The 17591-nt window shown below is 35.9% G+C and overlaps 3 protein-coding genes across 13 annotated transcripts; 1 reads left to right on the plus strand and 2 right to left on the minus strand.

Moving 5' to 3' along the window:
- Positions 1-1050: 1050 nt before the first annotated feature.
- Positions 1051-12679, plus strand: LOC140792818 (2-C-methyl-D-erythritol 4-phosphate cytidylyltransferase, chloroplastic). 10 transcript variants are annotated; one of them, XR_012109831.1, is made up of 15 exons: positions 1090-1364; positions 1449-1531; positions 1603-1668; positions 2446-2501; positions 2589-2668; positions 2861-2943; positions 3156-3233; positions 4445-4513; positions 4853-4921; positions 4999-5045; positions 5503-5593; positions 5780-5899; positions 7180-7240; positions 12122-12236; positions 12340-12679. XR_012109831.1 is itself a non-coding variant. In XM_073144031.1 (12 exons), the coding sequence occupies exons 1-12, from the start codon at positions 1235-1237 to the stop codon at positions 5843-5845; spliced, it is 918 nt and encodes a 305-aa protein (XP_073000132.1). In that variant the 5' UTR covers positions 1051-1234; the 3' UTR covers positions 5846-6056. The 10 variants fall into 10 exon arrangements, 1 of the variants encoding a protein (XP_073000132.1); XR_012109830.1 differs by having other exon boundaries at positions 12122-12187; positions 12291-12679; XR_012109829.1 differs by having other exon boundaries at positions 12122-12177; positions 12291-12679.
- Positions 9103-13778, minus strand: LOC140792817 (protein STICHEL-like). Of its 2 annotated transcripts, XM_073144030.1 has the most exons (5): positions 13691-13778; positions 12870-13089; positions 10740-12693; positions 9593-9662; positions 9103-9499 (listed from the first exon to the last, which is right to left on the minus strand). In XM_073144030.1, exons 1-3 carry the CDS (start codon positions 13748-13750, stop codon positions 12155-12157), a joined length of 819 nt encoding a protein of 272 aa, XP_073000131.1. In that variant the 5' UTR covers positions 13751-13778; the 3' UTR covers positions 9103-9499; positions 9593-9662; positions 10740-12154. The 2 variants fall into 2 exon arrangements, with proteins under 2 accessions (XP_073000131.1, XP_073000130.1); XM_073144029.1 differs by lacking the exons at positions 12870-13089; positions 13691-13778 and having other exon boundaries at positions 10740-12160.
- Positions 13779-13825: 47 nt separating this feature from the next.
- Positions 13826-15424, minus strand: LOC140792199 (protein STICHEL-like; the record flags this gene model as incomplete). The annotated part of the gene is made up of 1 exon (XM_073143050.1): positions 13826-15424. A coding segment is annotated over exon 1 (1599 nt), but the record flags the coding sequence as incomplete, so codon positions are not given.
- Between the last annotated feature and the right edge of the window lie 2167 nt (positions 15425-17591).

Genomic DNA, 17591 nt, shown 5'->3' on the forward strand with positions numbered 1-17591 from the left:
TAATGAAAAAACTCCCACGAGAAAACCTAGACCATTATTTCCAAAAACAACTCCAATCATTGATTGCAACAAATTGAATAGAGGCAAATGGACTCGACCTCCATTTTTCCTTTATCCACCACAACAGTCAAAGACTATATGGATAGAGGAAAGGTAACAGAGGAGAGCTCTAAAAGTCTCTCCTACTTCTTGCTACATGCATCAAGCGAGTACAAGGAGCAAAAAATGCTAACAACAAGCTAAGCGATCGAAGAGGAGAAGGGGAAAAGGGAAAGAGGGAAGTGACCAACATGGAAAAAAAATGGTAGTGCACAAGCGCGCACCTTTTGTTTGATGTCAACGATAGTAAGCAGTCCAATTAGGGAGAAAATAAAGATAAACAAGAAGAGAAGAAATGAGCATTTCTCATAATGGAAGAAGGTCTCTCCCCTCCATTTAGCCAAGAAAGAGAGAAAATCACTAGCAACTAAGGAAGCTCTGGAGGGAGAAAAAAAATTACGAAGATATGTAGCAGAGCCCAATTAGGGTTGGAGCTTGCTTTAATTGGTTGAAATCAATCATATTTTTTTCAAGGGAATTTTACATAAATGCTGCTTAAAACTTTTAAATGTCATAATTGCCACTACATTAAAATCTTTTAAACAAATATTTTGATTAGATAATTGTTAAAGTGAATGAATATATCTAATCGGCTAAAATTCCCTTCTTTCTTAAATTTAAAGTGTTAAATAATTATCATTAATCTTTTTTCTTAGGAAAAGAAGGTTTTCTTTTCTTGTACTATGATACGATATCCGTAATATTATATAGCTATAGAACTATTACTTAGTTAAGTAATTTATATAGGTGTAAAATATTTTTGTATTAATCTAAGTTCACTTTTTACCTTCGATTACTTATATTTAACTATAGTATGTCATCTTTGGAATGGTTCGATGAATTCTGTGGCAATCATAATATTATGAAAGTTTTCAGCTGTTTATGTAAAAACCCTTAACTATAATCGGTGGTCAATAGAAACTCCTTGATTCCAATTTGAACTGTTGCACGTGATGACATTAACTGCCTACTGTCAATTATTTTGACGATAATGAAGAAATTCTTGCAACCGTGGATCGAGAGAATCCGTCCTCCATCCTCCACTTCGCCATCTCCAACTCATTGGTTTTGAATGTCTTCCACCAAACTCACCTCAAACCCCATTCCTCAACTCGAATCGATACAATAGAAGGAAATGGCGCTTCTCTTCGACATCTCCCTCCCTCGCTTCCTTCCCAACTCACCCCACTCCTCGAAGCCGCTCTCGGTTCTTGCTCCTGCGCCGTCTCGATCGCTTCTCCCAGTTCTCCGCCGCCGCAACCCAAGTAAGTTGCATCCGAATTCTCGAAAAGTTGGATTTTTAGTCGTGGGCTTCTGTCAAAATCTCTTTTTTATTGTGTTCTTTTCAGGTAGAAAGGAGGGAGTCGCTTTCGATCGGAGTAGATGTCGGAATTTGTCCGTTTGCGCTCAAAGAACGGAAGAAGGGATAGAGGTTAGAAAGAGAGACTTTTCTGTATACTGCTTTATTAAGAGAGAAGAATTTATTGTATGGCTTCTTTGTAGAGTGTTGTGAAGGATAAGAGCGTCTCAGTGGTTCTGTTGGCTGGAGGGAAGGGAAAGCGGATGGGGGTAGTTTCTTTTCCTTTTCTCTTATATATTGAGATGCATTGATGAATTTAGACTACTTTTAGAAGACCCATGGATTTAAACCGATTAAAAATCGACCTTTGTCAATGTAATGCTAATTAGTTGGCAGGTGTTGTAGTTAATTTTGTGAACTGGGTGTTGTTCATCCTTCCATAACACCATTCACTGGATAATAGGCCAAAACATAAGGTGTTTCTGCCTCTGTTGTTGTATTCTTTGTGCCTCTTAGATGCTTTTTGGAGGAAAGTTTCAGTTGTGACAGATGCATTTGTTGGCATAGAACAATGTATGGCAGATGTTTCAAAATTTTGTATTCTTGCTGACGAGTAAATTTCTTTCTTCCTAGTGCTTATCAATTCTGTTGCCTCTCCAAGAAGGTAAAGTTAATTTTCTGAAATGATAGAAATATCTATGTAGCTTTTTTATGGTAGGATAGGTGTCACTGAAAAGTATTTTCTCCTATCCGAATGTATTTCATGCTACTCTTAATGTTTTCCAGAATATCATAAATACCAGCTGAAACAGACAAAGCTGAATCATTTCCAAATTAAGATATCTTATTTGCACTGAAAGTTGAAATAACACCAGATATGAGGGAACAAAACATGTGCGTACATATAAACACTCACAATACATATGTGTGCATGGTCCATTAGTAACAAACATGTTTTTTTTTTACCATTAACATTTTCTGTAGGTTACATTAATTCTTATTTTCCATTTAATATTGTACTGCTAAATTTGTTGCTCATGCCACAGGCAAGTATGCCAAAGCAATACCTGCCACTATTAGGAAAACCAATTGCATTATACAGGTATCAATGTGTAGCAGAGGACATTCTTGCAATCCTTGTCATATATTTCCTCTGCCATTTGAATGAGTAATATCTTGCATTCTGCAGCTTCTACACTTTCTCTCAGATGAGTGAGGTGAAGGAAATAGTTGTAGTATGCGATCCATCCTACAAGGATATATTTGAAGGTTCCAAAGCCTTTTGCCCTCTTATTGAATTTTCTCATATATCTGGACACAATTTTCCATACCCAAATCTGAATATCTTTGCTTTCAATCAGATATGAGAGTATGAGGCAATATATTTCTTGAGAGATCATAAACTTATGGTTACATACTGCATCTGTAAAGAGGCTATCACTTCACTTTCCATTTCTGCAGATGCTAGTGAAGACATGCAAGTACATTTGAAGTTTGCAATTCCTGGAAAGGAGAGGCAAGATTCTGTTTTCAATGGATTTCAGGTTCATTGACTATTTAGATTGTTTTTTCTTGCCTAACTGAAATGTGAATGTTGTTGTCCAACCACATGTACATGTCATTTATCTTTACAAGATGGAACTAGTTCTTTCGATCCTCATCTTACTCTCTATCCTTACTGTACTTAGCAGTCCTTTTTCTAACAAAGAAATATCTTATATCTGTTAACTAAAGTATCCACATTGTATACTTACAGGAAATTGATGGGGACTCAGAACTTGTATGTATCCATGATTCAGCCAGGCCCCTAGCTTCATCTACAGATATAAAGAAGGTTCCTTGATAACCTCATTGTTCTACAATCTAATAACTCAGATACCTTAATCTTCTGGGATTTACTCCATGCACTATTTTTTGATGGGCTACACTAAGGAAAGGGTTCCTTTTCTTTTCTACTTTTCTGTACAACATAGTATAAAAATTGGCATATGCAAGCTATGACTTGAAACAATTCACATTAGAAAACGGTGAGAAAACAACTTTTGTTCAGCCATACCATATCAAAGGATCTTGGAGCTATCCTTTCTTGCATGTCACTAAAGGTGAACCATATATCATTTGCTATGAAGATGTATGATTCATATTTGAGTCACTCGCTATCAATATTTACTAAAGAAGTCAAAAGACTCAACTTGAATAACTAGCTTCCAAATCAAGTCATGATCCAAGTAAATTTCATTAGTGTACTAAACTTGGCCTTTTCACGATTTGATGCTTGATCTGGAAAGGATTCTTGATTATCTCATTTCTTATATCATTACGTTTAAAGCTCATGAAATCAGAGAGCATGCCAAAGTATTCTTGATCTTAGGAAGATCAAGAATGATCATTATCTGCTGACTCCGTATATTGTTCACCAAAAACTCCGTTTTTGGATGAAAATTTATTAAAATTAAAATTTTATAACTCACTATCATTATCCAAATTTTCTCCTACCAAATAATTAGGCTTCACAGACTAGTATGACCTACTTTTGCATGGTTATTGATCTGGCAATAACCCTTTATAGGTTTGTCTGATTTCTTATATGTGGTACATTCAAGTGAAAGTGGAGCTCATCCTGAAACCTCAAACTGTTTTCAAGTAGTAGACCTTATATAAGCTCTTAAACCTTATATAAGTAGTAGACCTTATATATATGGTACATTCAAGGCAAACTAATGTCAAATAGAAGATCTAGATTTAGAATAATTGTAAACAACTATGCAGTCTCTTGAAGATATCAAGTAATTTTCTATGAAACAAATTAATTATTTAAGTTGAAATCATTATCATCTGCCGACATTTTTGCAAATTCATTTACTATCTTTTTAGTTTCCTTTAGTTTATAGGTAATTCTAAACGAATTTTTTTTGTGTTCATGCAGGTAGCTTAAGCAGAATTATAGCTGCACCTGTTTTTGCAGGTTCTTTTTCTTCATATGGCAAACCTGTACCTTAAACTTCAACCAGATAGAAGTAATATCAATATGCTATCACCTGCTAGGTTCTAAAAGATGGTTGGCTGAATGGAGCAGCTGTTCTTGGTGTTCCGGTGAAAGCTACCATAAAAGAGGTAGGCATCCACTTTCTTGTGAAAAAATTTCTTATTTATACAAGGTGCACATGTTGAAAGTTCTGGGATAAAGTTGCCAAAACACAGGGAGGTAAACATATCTAACCCGAAGATTATATGCACATGAAATACGCCTTTCATTAACCTTTGCACATAACAAAACTGCCATTCTTCAATATCCAAGGAAAAAACATACTGTATTTTTTTTAATTTCCGTCCATTAACCTCATTTGTGTCTATAAATTCAACTGATCTGCAATGATAGACATGATGTCAGCAAATACAGGATAATTCATGTTACAAGATCATGGTCCTCAAGCCCTTTTCTTTATTTTTCAGGCCAACAGTGAGTCTTTCGTTGTAAAAACCCTCAACAGGCAAACTCTTTGGGAAATGCAAACACCACAGGTTTCCAGTGTGTGAATTAAATGATCCAGTTTTGTTCACGGCTTACACAATGACTGTGTTTAATGTAAAATTTGCAGGTTATCAAGCCTTCTTTGCTAAGAGCTGGTTTTGAACTTGTCAATAGGTAAGTAATGCTTCAAGCAAGCCTTTTTACTGATGGATGTCACTATTCAGCTGAGTAAGTTAAAAGAATATAAAGGAACTTCATTATAATCTGTGTACATGTTGATACTCTAACATATCCTAACTATACAAATTTCAAAGAGTCTCCAGAAAGGAGCAATCTTGTCTGTCAAGAATTGCTTTGGTGATATAAAATCTTTCATGGAACTTATTATGTTTCTAGGCTGAATTCCTAGGGAAGAATATGCATGGCAGATTAGCAAATGAAAACCAGTTGTGTTTTTCCCTTAAGTTTTGATGAACTATGTAGAAATTATCAGTATGTGCAGTGGAAGAGATCATGTTTGTTTCCATGCTAATTTACTATTATTACCATTCACCAGTTTTTCTCAATGGTGATGCAATTTGATTTCACTTGGAAATATGCTAATCTTTTCTGTGGAACTTTTATTACACAGGGATGGTCTTGAAGTTACTGATGATGTATCCATTGTGGAGCACATTAAGCATCCTGTTTATATCACAGAAGGTTCTTATACAAATATTAAGGTACTTAACCTTTAATTATCTGTTAAATTCAAATAATTGATTGCTTAGATGCACAGAGCAATAACTGGTGAAAAATAGTTCTTTTGAAGTGACAATGGTGGCAATCTTCTTTTCTCTGATAAGACTGAAATCAGTACCAAGTGCTCTTGCAAGAATTGATTCAGTTTTGACATTCGTACGTTGCAGGTCACCACCCCAGATGATCTACTACTAGCAGAACGCATATTGAACATGAACACTGGACTACCTTAATCATTTCTCTCCCCATAGAATACTAGAGATGATCTATTGCTGGTTGAGCACATAGTAAGTAAGAGTTATTTACTTTCTTCCTTGTTATTATATCAATTCAGGGAGAAAGGCCATGTTCATGTCTTGTACTTGAGATGTCATTTAAGAAATTTGATGTAAACCAATTTTTCCATTCTAAATAGAAATGTTCTCATTTTTTTCTTTGCTAAAATATAATTATTTAATGTTATATGTCAGAATCAGAAAAAAAAAATTTGGGATTGAGAGAGGAGGGTGCACGTGCTCTGCACGTGTAGTCCCTCCCCTCTCCCTTTCCGGCACGTGACAAGGCGCAGAGAGAAATCGCGCCTAATCCGGATCGGATTAGATCTGGAATTTTCTTAATCTATAAATTAAAATCCTAATCCTCTCTCTCCCCTTAATCTCCTCAGCCCCCTCCCCCTCCTCTCTTCTTTTCCCTCCATTTTTTTTCTCTCACCGTCGGAATCGTGACGTGGGTTTGGCCTGTCGGAGCATCGCCGGAGAAAATTGGGACCACCACACTCCTCCCCGGTGAGCCCTCTCTCATCTCTCTAGTTTAATTTAAATTTAAAGAGATAAATTAGAAATACCTAAATTGTGGAATTCGGCTTCGTCGGCAAATCAGCCCTGCCGGCGGCTTCGGGTCGCAACCGCATCGTCACCGGAAGCTTCGTGCTCTAAGCCTAGTGTCAGTGATGTCTTCTAGAGAGCCCTCGTGGCTCCAATCGACATCAGCCTCGGTGTCAGCTGTCGGTGGTGAGTTTTCCTCCACCTCGTGAGGACGATAGAGAGAGAGAGTGAGAGAGAGAGGGAGAGGAGAGGTTGAGGGTGGTCGTGAACCGCCGTTGGCGAGGGTCGCCGGCGGTCACCCTTTCCCTCAGTTCTTCTCTTCTTGCGTCGGTCACGAGAAAGGAGAGAAAGGGTTGGCTGGGCTCGGGTTTAACCCAAGCCAACCCCTTTTTCATTAAGTTCGGGTTTGGGTCGGGTTTGAATTTTGAATCCACAGACCCGACCCAAACCAGTTAATTTTGGAATGGGCTGCGGGTTGGCCCGTAGCCTAATCCATTATTTTGGCTAGGCCTTGGCCCAGCCCAATTGGTTCCTTTTTGGATGGGCTACAGGAAACCCGATCCATTAATTTGGTTGGGCCTTGGCCCAGTCTGATTAGTCTTTTTTTGAATTGGGCCAGCAGAAACCCAGCCCAATCCAATGGGTAATTAAACCCATTTTAGTTATTTTTAGTTTTTCTTTAAATTTTAAAAAAATATTGATATTATTCTAATTAAAAATTTTATTATTATTTATTATTTAAGGTGGTGATTTTTAGTACGTGAGCTAGAGATTTGAGATTTCGGTCGTCTTGCCTAGACTAAGGTGAGTGGGTTCACTCACATTTATTTTATTATATTTTGTACCTTTGTCGGATCATGTAAATTTTTTGTGTACAAATTATTTATTTCACCTTTACGTACAAAAATTTAATTGTTACAATTTCTGTGTGTAAATCTATTTATTTCATCTGTACGTGCGAAAATTTAATTGTTATATTTTCTGTGTGTATTTAATCATTATACTCAGTGCATCACCATACTTCGTACAAATATTGAAATTTGTAAAAAGAAAAATGAGACTAGTATTGGTACGACTTAGAGAACAATTTCGGTATAAATCGCTTGCGATTTTTCATGGTGGCTCAAGTCTATTTGGAAGTCCAGGAGAAAGTCCAGGAGAAAGTTCAAGAGAAAGTCATAAATCAGATCACTACGGTGGCTTTTTTAGGTGACTCTGGCGGAGTTAGGGAACAATCCTAGGATGAATGAGAAATTTTTTAGGTGACTCTAACTTTTCTCAACGGTTAGAGGAAAAGATAGAGTGTGTTGATCACATGGTGATACCATTTGATGACCCTAACTGGATCAGCTATGAAGAAAAGTTCCGAGCGTCATCTCGATGTGATTTCTAGTTGATGTGGATCCACAGGGTTTAGACTCATTGAGACATATGACGGTTTAAATATTGAAAAGATGTTAATATGTTGAAACCGTGCAAGGTTACAAGTTGTGACTCTCTTTATTTTTATCATTGTTATTATTTAAAGAGCATGTCTATTGCATATTGTTATAAATATTGTTGCTTTTAGTTTAATTTTATTCAGCATTATTATGATTAAAAATTTATTTGGTTTTCGAGTGAATTCCACTCACTGAGCTATAGTTATTGGCTCATGGATTCTATTTTTGTATTTATTTATCTATCTTAGATAATAGTCAGTGGGGCGACTGAGCGAAATGTATCCGGACTCCACCTCCACTTAAGATTCACCTATTTACTTTTCCGCTCTTTTAGATTTTATGCTTTATATTAGAATTTTTATTTATTTTGTTAGAGACTCAAAAACAATAATATTATTTTATGTTTATTGCAATTAGTATAAAATTTAATAAAGTAATTTTTTATTTTACTTATTTATTTGCCATCGTACTCGTAGAAAGTATTATTAAGGCTTCGTGTATCTCAAGCATATTGAGATGCATGCTCGGTCATGATTCCTATTTCGGGTCATGATATTATATTTTGGCACGAGAGTTCTCTCTATACTACATACCAAGTTCCATCCATCTTTATGCAGATAAACATCATTAATGTAAAACTTTAAAGAGATAGCATGAACTAATGTAACCTAAAATGTGCAGGTCAAAGAGATTTTAAAACCTTTGCAAATAAAACTTTTATCAGGGAGAAAGGAGATTTTAAGAAGGGTGAGATATGAACAACCTGTGAGTTGGATATCAAACAACAATATTATAGGATTTAACTGCTTAAAAAAGAGGTTGAAGTTGTAGGGGAAATTGTAAAGCTGTCTTCTTCTTCTACTTCTAGTTCCATATTTTATGCAGTTTCAGGCTATGAATTACCCTTAAAAAAAATACAAAAACATGATTCCATTACAAATCATCTAATATGACACATATTAGTCTGGATTTGCTTATATTAGCAATAGAACAGTCACAATAGTGATCAATGACTAAATTAATTGTCAACTATGTACAGTGGAAGGATGTGTTTCTACAGTAGTGTTGTCCTATTGCAAGTATGCCTTCTGAGAGCAGTCGAAAATTTGTGTAAAGAATGAGGCAGAGAAATCTGAAATCAACTATATTTATCAACTATACTTGTTACAAATTAGAAGTTTTTCACTATTAGGTCCTCCGGCAAAAATAGATGACAATAAGAACTAAAGTAGATGATATCTCTGTTTTTTGTTAAAGAAGATGGAGAGAAAAACAAATCCAAAATAAGGGTCAAATTGGTCTAAGAAAGAAAGGTAATTGCGTTTCATTTCTAATGCTAAAAACCATCCAGCTTCAAGTCTCCCCTTATTCCCTTTTAAATGAAAATTTGACAAGCTCTGATGGTATGGGACCCATCGCTGTTCAGTGACAATTTATCACAATGAATGGCTAATTTACATGAGAACAATGCTACTAGGCTAGCAAACAATTTGAGACTCCAGTTATCTTCTAGTCTCAGTCACCTCGTATATCTGCTGTCTTTTGCTTTAGATTTCCAGCAGCACCCAAAACAAAGAATGCTACCATCGTTTTGAGATTTTAGTTGGTTTCCTTGCCTCACCTGATTTTACAATAGATAAATACATGGGAAGGTATTACTTGTGATCTAGAGAAATCATATAAGCTAGATGGACTGAACTAAATGATCTGATACCTTTCCTTGAATAAGCTTGCTGGATTTCCAAGAGAGGATCCGAGTATGACCAGGTTCCGTTGTGTTACCTCTGTAAAACAATACCGCACTTGAGAGAATCCTCATAAATAAAGAGTGGTTGTAGATAAAAATAAAAAATACATAAATTTTATTCAACTACACCCATGCATGATGCTTTGGTGAAAAGTTTGATGCTAGAGAGATCACTAGTAAGAGAACTACTTTGCCTCACATTCATCCAATTAAATAGCATAGAACACATTTTTCATTTATGAATATGGGAAAAGAAATCAAGTAAGACATGCAACTATTTATATATCTGATTACTCAACAGAAAATGAGAGTTTTGGTTTCCTCTCATCGAGATAGAGACAGGCATGAGAGGGACATAAAAGGGTGTAGAAAGAGAATGATTTCCTTAATCTAACTGATCAACAATGAGGCTTATTTTGCTTGTCTGATGCAACCTTATTGGCCTCTCTGGCCCAGGATGGCAAACTTGAACACGATCCATTGACACTTGGTATTCACTTTGGGTTTTCCATAATATGTCTCTACAATCTATATATCAGAATTTTATTTTTCACAATTAGAGCATATCATGCATCACTTCTTTCATATTTAGCATGAATTCTCTTAAAACGGAAGATTCAGAACAGAAGGTTCTTTTTCTTAATTAGAAATCATTTCTATACATAAGATGCAGATGATAGAAGCATTTGACAGTAGTAACTACCAGCTAGAATGTCACGACCGCAATATTTATTATGATTTTGTATAAGTCCTTACTAATAGGCAGTTTTTAACTGTTCTCATGAGAGTAAAGGTTAATTCTAATATAGTCAGATTTCCTAGAAATGCCATATATATGCTGGTTAAATCTTATAAATCTCAGCAGATTCAATATTTTTGCCTTCAAATAAGAGGTTGATAGACTGGGTATAGATGTGTCTCTTGAGGATGCATTATATGTGTTTGGTTGGAACACACTTTAAATTTCAATGAAACTGGGCTACAGCCTTTCAGTCAAAAAAGAAGGAAAAGAGCTTGATAGTCATAGCTAAGTGGTGAGATCCAAATTACTGATCAGTGATCATACAAAGTTAAGAAAAGTAAGTTAATAAATTCAATCAAAGAAGGCACTCACAATTTTTGTAGGAAGTTTGAAGTTGATGCATTATGATGCAATAAGTTTATTGAAATGGGATGGGAAAACTGATCAGGTAGGACGGCGGTTTTCTTCTTGTTTTTGCCTTGACTTTCTTTCAGATTTATTTCAATTGTGTTGCTTGGTTCCTCCTCCCAATGCCTGGATGGAATACAAGGTAGCACTGAAGATGCTGTTTTATTCTGACAAGTAATGGAATAATGTGGCAAAACATGGTTTCTCTGAGGTTTTGGATGGGTATCAGATCGAAATCCACCTGTATCTACAGTTTGAAGCCATGCAGCATCCAACCTTGGTTCCTGAACAGTTTCTGTGCAAGTCTTGTTCACTGCAGTCCCTTGTCTTCTCTGTCTTGTGTCATTTTTGTTACGATGTGTGGGTAAACTTGACTCTTGGAAGACTTGATCTTGCAATGTAGAAGAATGATACCTGTCCAAAGTTCTTTGCGCCTTACCTTCTAAATAATCAATGTTTTTTCTAGGTAATTTGTGGAACTTACTGAATAGATTTTTTTCAGAAGAAGCAATCATGCTACTTGACTCCAGCTTTCCTAAATCACCTGAGAATTTAGTACTTTCATTATACTGTCTAAATGTAGATTCTGACACTGATTTTGGAGCCTCTAGGCTTATCTCTGATAGAAGACCAATTCTAAAATCCACATTCTGTCTGAGAACTTCTTCAATTAAATCTGTGAGGCTACTCAAGGATTTCTTGGCTCTGAATTTTGCTTCATGATTCTGAAATGCTACATAAGCCATTAACTGACCTGCAGAGAATTGCATATTAGACAGCATATTCGTACAAATTTTCACCTATCTGTAACCTTAACATTAGTCATCATCACTAAAATGGTGACGAGTTTGTAGCACTACTCCAGTTGACAAGATATCAAAAGAAAAAGCTATAAATATTGATCTTCAATTTCATTGGGATACGTGATTAAGATCCTTGCACTGGAAGGAATTTCATTGTGATGAGCCTTGTTTGAGGATGAAGGATTGGTTTCAATAAATCCCGGGAAAAATAACAGGCGAAGTCGCACATGGTGACATAATGTAGAAATTGTGATCTTGAGTGCATTAAGCTCAGGTGAATCCCATATTGTATAACTTCCTTTCTTCGTGAAAAAGAGCACATTCCAATGATGCAAGAAAACTCGAAATTACGTTGATCACCTCTTACAAAAGGGAAATGTTGCTCAGATAACTATGTATGTGGTTCTGTTCCTCAACTCAAAGGTAGATACTTGCAATTGCTTGCAATTCATTCATGCTGAAGAGAAACAAAGTGAGATTTCTTTAATCATATGAAAGTTTCATAGTGCTAAATTGATTATGATTAATTTGATGAATGGGCAGGGAAAAAATCGTACCCAAAGAGGTCCACAAGGATCAAATACTTTTACACCAGATAGGTTGTGCAACGTATTGTGCCTTACCTTCAGTTTCTGTGATTGACACTAGCTTCCCATGAGTAAGCACTTGCCTCAGTGGTTCTGATTGAGACTTCTTGATGCATCTTGTCCAGATTTCATCCAACTTAAATGGGTCTACACATAAGAAACTCCTTTTTCCAGTATCAACTTCTTTGCGCATGCCATCCACTAAGGCTCTATCAACTGATACATTTCTGGGAAGCACACCAGGAGTAACATGCCCAGGTTTTACATTAGCAACTGAAGCTGAAAGTATGAGGGAAGTACTAAAATTTCCCTCCAGCAAGGAATTCTCCAATGCCTTCTTAGTTGAATATTTATTTAACTGTTTGCTTGAGCTGCTTGCAATAGCAGTTTCTTGATTATGAACTGAACAAAGCTGAAGTAGAGCTGCAGTGAAGCATGTTGATCTCTCACTTGAAGATCTTATCTGCCTTTCAGCATCAGAAAGAATCTTTAGCGCTAGCTGCAATTTCTCCAACTCATCTTCAGTTACTGGAACCCAATTAAGATAATTGAAAAAAAAAAATTAGATCTCTAAGTCCATCCAACATATAAATGGACATAGATTATGTTACTGTTACGCAAAATATGGTGGCAAAGCATGTAAAAACATTATTATTGAATAATTATGATATCTATAAAGAAACAAGATAAACAGAACAACTCACAACTTTCTCCTACAAAAACTGTGCCATCTTCTTGCCTATTGACCATTCGGTGTGTTCCAGATATGGTGTCCATCATAAGCCCAATTAATCGAGACATTAGAGATACTGGATCAACACCAGAATCCATCAATTCTCTAGACCTTTTTATTGTCTCTGTTGTGTCCGATGACATAGCAATCTGGAGAAGATTAAGTAATTTCTCATCTGAAACAATCCCAACCTGGAAACTAAAGTTTCAGTTAGTTTGCCTCGGAGAAGATTCCAACAAGAAAACAATATAAGAGGAAACAACTAATTTACTATAACTAGTAGATGATCTTCCGATTAGTAAATTAAAAAGTTTTCAAGCCAAACAGAAAGTTTAACTACATAAAAGTAGTTTGAACTTCACAATGTAAGCCCAGGTTCTAGTTTCATGTTTATAAGATTTGACTTTGCTCTTCATAAATTATACATTTTCAGTAATATCGATGAAGATAAAATCAGACAATATTTTGAAGTTCTTGAACACTGAGTCCTACACTGATGCAACCAAAAAACAGAACGAAGACCATACATTGTCCGTAAAATGAACAGGTCTTTGTGCTATCAGTTACTAAAAATGCAGGAATCACAAAAGTCGAACTAAGTTCTCAGCATAAGATAACCCTGACAAATGGTTACTTCGATATGTGACATCAGTCTTAGTTGGCCAGACCAAGTTAAGAACAATCAAAGAAATGGAGTGAGTTCACAAGTACATTATCTAATGTGAACGTAAAATATTGATCAGAAAACATGAAGGTAATAAAGATCATAAGGGTAACACAAAAGAAACTTACAAGAGCATTTACATGAGAACTTGTGATTCTCTTGCCAAGCAAACTCAGCTGGTCTAACATAGTTTCTGCATCCTGTAGCGAGCCGTCTGAATAATTAGCAATTGAATCAAGAGCCTCCAATTCAACATCAAGATTTTCTTTAGCAGAAAGCTCTCTTAACCGAGAGACTATGTCAGTTTCTTTAATTATAGCAAAAATGTACTTCTGGCACCGTGCTAAAATTGGCATTGGTAATTTTTCAGGATCACTTGTTACAAATATGAAGATAAGATGAGGAGGTGGTTCTTCAAAGATTTTCATAAATTCTGACCATATTTTTAAGGATAGCTTGTCGCATCTATCAATGACGAAGATTTCATAATGTGTGATCATTTTGGTGGCACAAATATTTTTCAGCAGAAATATAACATCATCTATAGCATTCTTATTAGTGGCATCCACTTCTTTCATGTTAGATCCATTTTGATAAGCAAAAATACCAGTGCATTCTTTGCAGAATCCACATGGCTTAATTTCTTCAGTAGACAGACAATTCAAACTTGCTGCGAGTACCCTTGCTGTTGAAGTCTTTCCTGTGCCACGAGGGCCTTGAAACAACAATGCAGGGCCTAATTTTCCCTTTAATATGGCATTGCTAAGTGACTGAACAACATTTCTCTGCCCAATTATTTCGCCGAAAGACCTTGGTCTATACTTCTCACTCAACCTTTTCTCTAATTTCCCCTTGTTATCATGTCCAAGTAAGTCAAATTTTTGCGCTTCTTGACTTCTGTTCATCCATGTTCTTCTGTTTAATTGACTTAATGTTTCCAAGCAATGCTCCCCAAAGCTACTTGATAGATAGTCTGCTGATGAACCACCTTGATAATAGCTACTTTTCAACAGAGGGAAAGCTTGGGAATGTCTTACTTGTTTTTGCCTATGGGACTCAGATGGTGTCCTCTTGTAATTAAATTTCCTGCTCCTAAATATGTTCTTTCTTTCTTTTCTTCTAACAGTATTAAATGGCGAAGAAGAGTAGCAATTTCGAGCTGCCCGGTCTTTCGTTCTCTTTGACCAATAACAAGGAATCCATTCCTTGTGTGTTTTCATCTGGCACACTTCATCCTCATTAGGAAATGTTTCCTTCTCAGCAACTTCAGGACTCTGAACTGCATATTTGTTGTGGGAGCTATATGACCAGGGAGTGTTGGAGGACTCTCTTCTATCATCCGTTCTATCCTCAGATTTGCAACACTCTTTTATGCCATGCTCTTTAATGGAACTAAGGACACTGAATGTTTGTTTTCCTGATATGGCACGTCTGCATGGCATCCTACGAGTTTTTCTTTCTGATACCTCAATACTTTCGGAAGTCGCATTATTGTCAGGAGACGTCTCACTTTTGAGATTTTTCTTCATCAAATTGCCGATATTTTCTTCTGAGCCTGCAGTTTTCAGTCCTTGCCTGTCAACACTCAATTTTGTTCCATGATCAGTGGATTTTGTAGGATGGGTCTTCCAGTTGTAGAGGTACACTCTTTTACTCCTTTCTCTTCTTGAGGATATAGATTTATTTGATCCTGCTGAGTTTCCACTAGCTCCTTTTTGGTAAATTGAACTGGCCATTGATCTAGATCTCAGTGTGGACCTCCAAGTTAAGAAAGTTTCAGGGTCCCAGAAGAAGCAGGGCTTTCGGAGTGAAGTAAGATCCTTCTTAAGATGAAGTTTGCTAGGCCTCATGCACTTCGCCATCCTTCCCTCATCAATTGAAACTCATTACTTATAACCAGAAATCCAATTCAATAGACCTTAAAAAGAACAGCAGAAAGTTCTTTGTTGAAGGTCCAAGCTTCAATAGTAGCTTTACATGTACATGAAGCTTCTTCTCACGCATGAAGATGCATTTATATAAATTATTGATATTACGTGCAAAAGCAGCTAAACTGCTAATTAAAGTCCATTCATGAGAAAAAGATGAACATAAGAAATCAAACAGTAGAACAAATGAAAGAGAGAATAAGATGATTTCAACAAAAAGCAACGTAATCGAATAAGTAGAAAAACTACATAATTTTATGCCAAAAAGAAAGCACCAATATATGGAAAAGAGGGGAAAAAAAGAATATGATTAAGTTTTCTCAGAAAAAATAATCAGGAAATGTGAAGAGCAACTAAACTGGATACTTAGTATATTGAGTATGACTGTCAATCTGTTTTGCCTAATAATAACACAGAGAAGGCACAACACCACTCTATAGAACACTAGATCTTCGCGAGTTACCAAAGTATGCGTCCAGCAGTGATATAAAATGACTAAATAAAGAGACACCAAGATAAATTGAAAGATTTCTGAAAACAATATAGCAAGATTATCCTTAGAAACCAAACTGCTCTACCAGAACCCATCAAAATCATATGGAATTCAGAAGATTATCACCTAAATGACAACAAATACAATCTGCGAAACTTCCAAACACATGCATGAAAAATTGCAAGCTAGAGAAGTAATTCAAACAAACAGCATAGATCGATATGAAAACAGTAAGAAAGACAAGATCATTGGCAAAGAAATTAAGTACCTAAATTCTCAGCCACCTGGAAGAAGTGAAATGTGACCTAGAGGACTATGGAGAGAAATTTCTTGATTGATTTCGGATTTATAGACTGTATGCATGGAAAGGTACAAGAAAAAGGTGCAAGCTTTGCAGCCGTAGGAAACTTCACTTTTGGTGGGTGGCCAGAGGAAGGCAATAAATTCAAATTACTCACAACCCGAATGCTTAATTTAATTTATGAGCAGATCTTCTATCTTTATAGGGAATGATTTCTTTCTCCCTTCGTCTTCATAAATTCTATTATTCCTTTCATGCAAGTTTAAGCTGGCAGCCGATCGATCGTCTGCAGAGACCGAATGCAGGGAATTTTTCTTCATTCGTGTACGTGGCAGCTAGATTTGTTCTGATTATATTTAAACCTCCTGGTACAATTATGCACCTCTGTATCTCTGATGGCTTCCCTTTTTTGCATGTTATCTTTTTCTTTTTCTTCCAAAGAAGTATAATGTTTGATCATTTTAAGCAATTGTGATTAACGATAAGGTTCAATCAAAGAGGAAGAACATAGGCTAACTACTCAATTGTCATAATTTGCAGAAGAGAAGCAGAAAATAGCTTTATTGTTCTTTGATTCTAACTGTAATTGATTCTTGCGACACTTTACCCTCCACAATTATCTAATATCTCACTCTTAATGAAGTAGGCAAAAAATATCAAATAATCCTATCTTTCAACTGAAATAAGCGTAAAACGATCCTATGACTGCCTAAAATTTAATACTTTCTTTAAAAAAATTAAACAAACAACTAATGAAAGATGAAAAGAGGCGATTAGGAGAATTTACATAATTTAGAGGGTTAATGTGCCGCCATAAATGAACAAGAAATCTATGTGAAAATAGATAATAGTTAAGAGAGTTTGAATCCTTGATTTTTCACTAAAAATTGCAACTGGGTTTCACTGCGTTGATCGCAGTTTAAATTCCAGCGTAGGATTATGCTGGTTAAATCATGGTCTTGGTAAAACATCCATCACTAAAGCTATACTACCATTAAGTTTCCAAATGATGCTACATAATGCCATTGTAGCCTTTCCATAGACAAGTAGGACAGTTCTTTTACAATTCTCAGCTAATGTTTACTTTATGGATCACCACCTGTTCATATACATCACACATGCCTAAAATAATTTATCTGTCAGCTTCTCTCATAATTAAACATTACAGAGAAATTGCTTAAGCTATTCATCTATTAACCATGAGTTCATACTTACCTAGAGATAAGGCTATCTAATCTGGTCAGGGCTTTTGTGAGCAAGATAAAGTGAACCCAACTATACTGTGAGATAATAAATCAACAATAATC

Source organism: Typha latifolia, chromosome 7 (genome assembly GCF_019914945.1).
Source record: "Typha latifolia isolate L0001 chromosome 7, TyphaL0001v2, whole genome shotgun sequence".
NCBI lineage: Eukaryota > Viridiplantae > Streptophyta > Magnoliopsida > Poales > Typhaceae > Typha > Typha latifolia.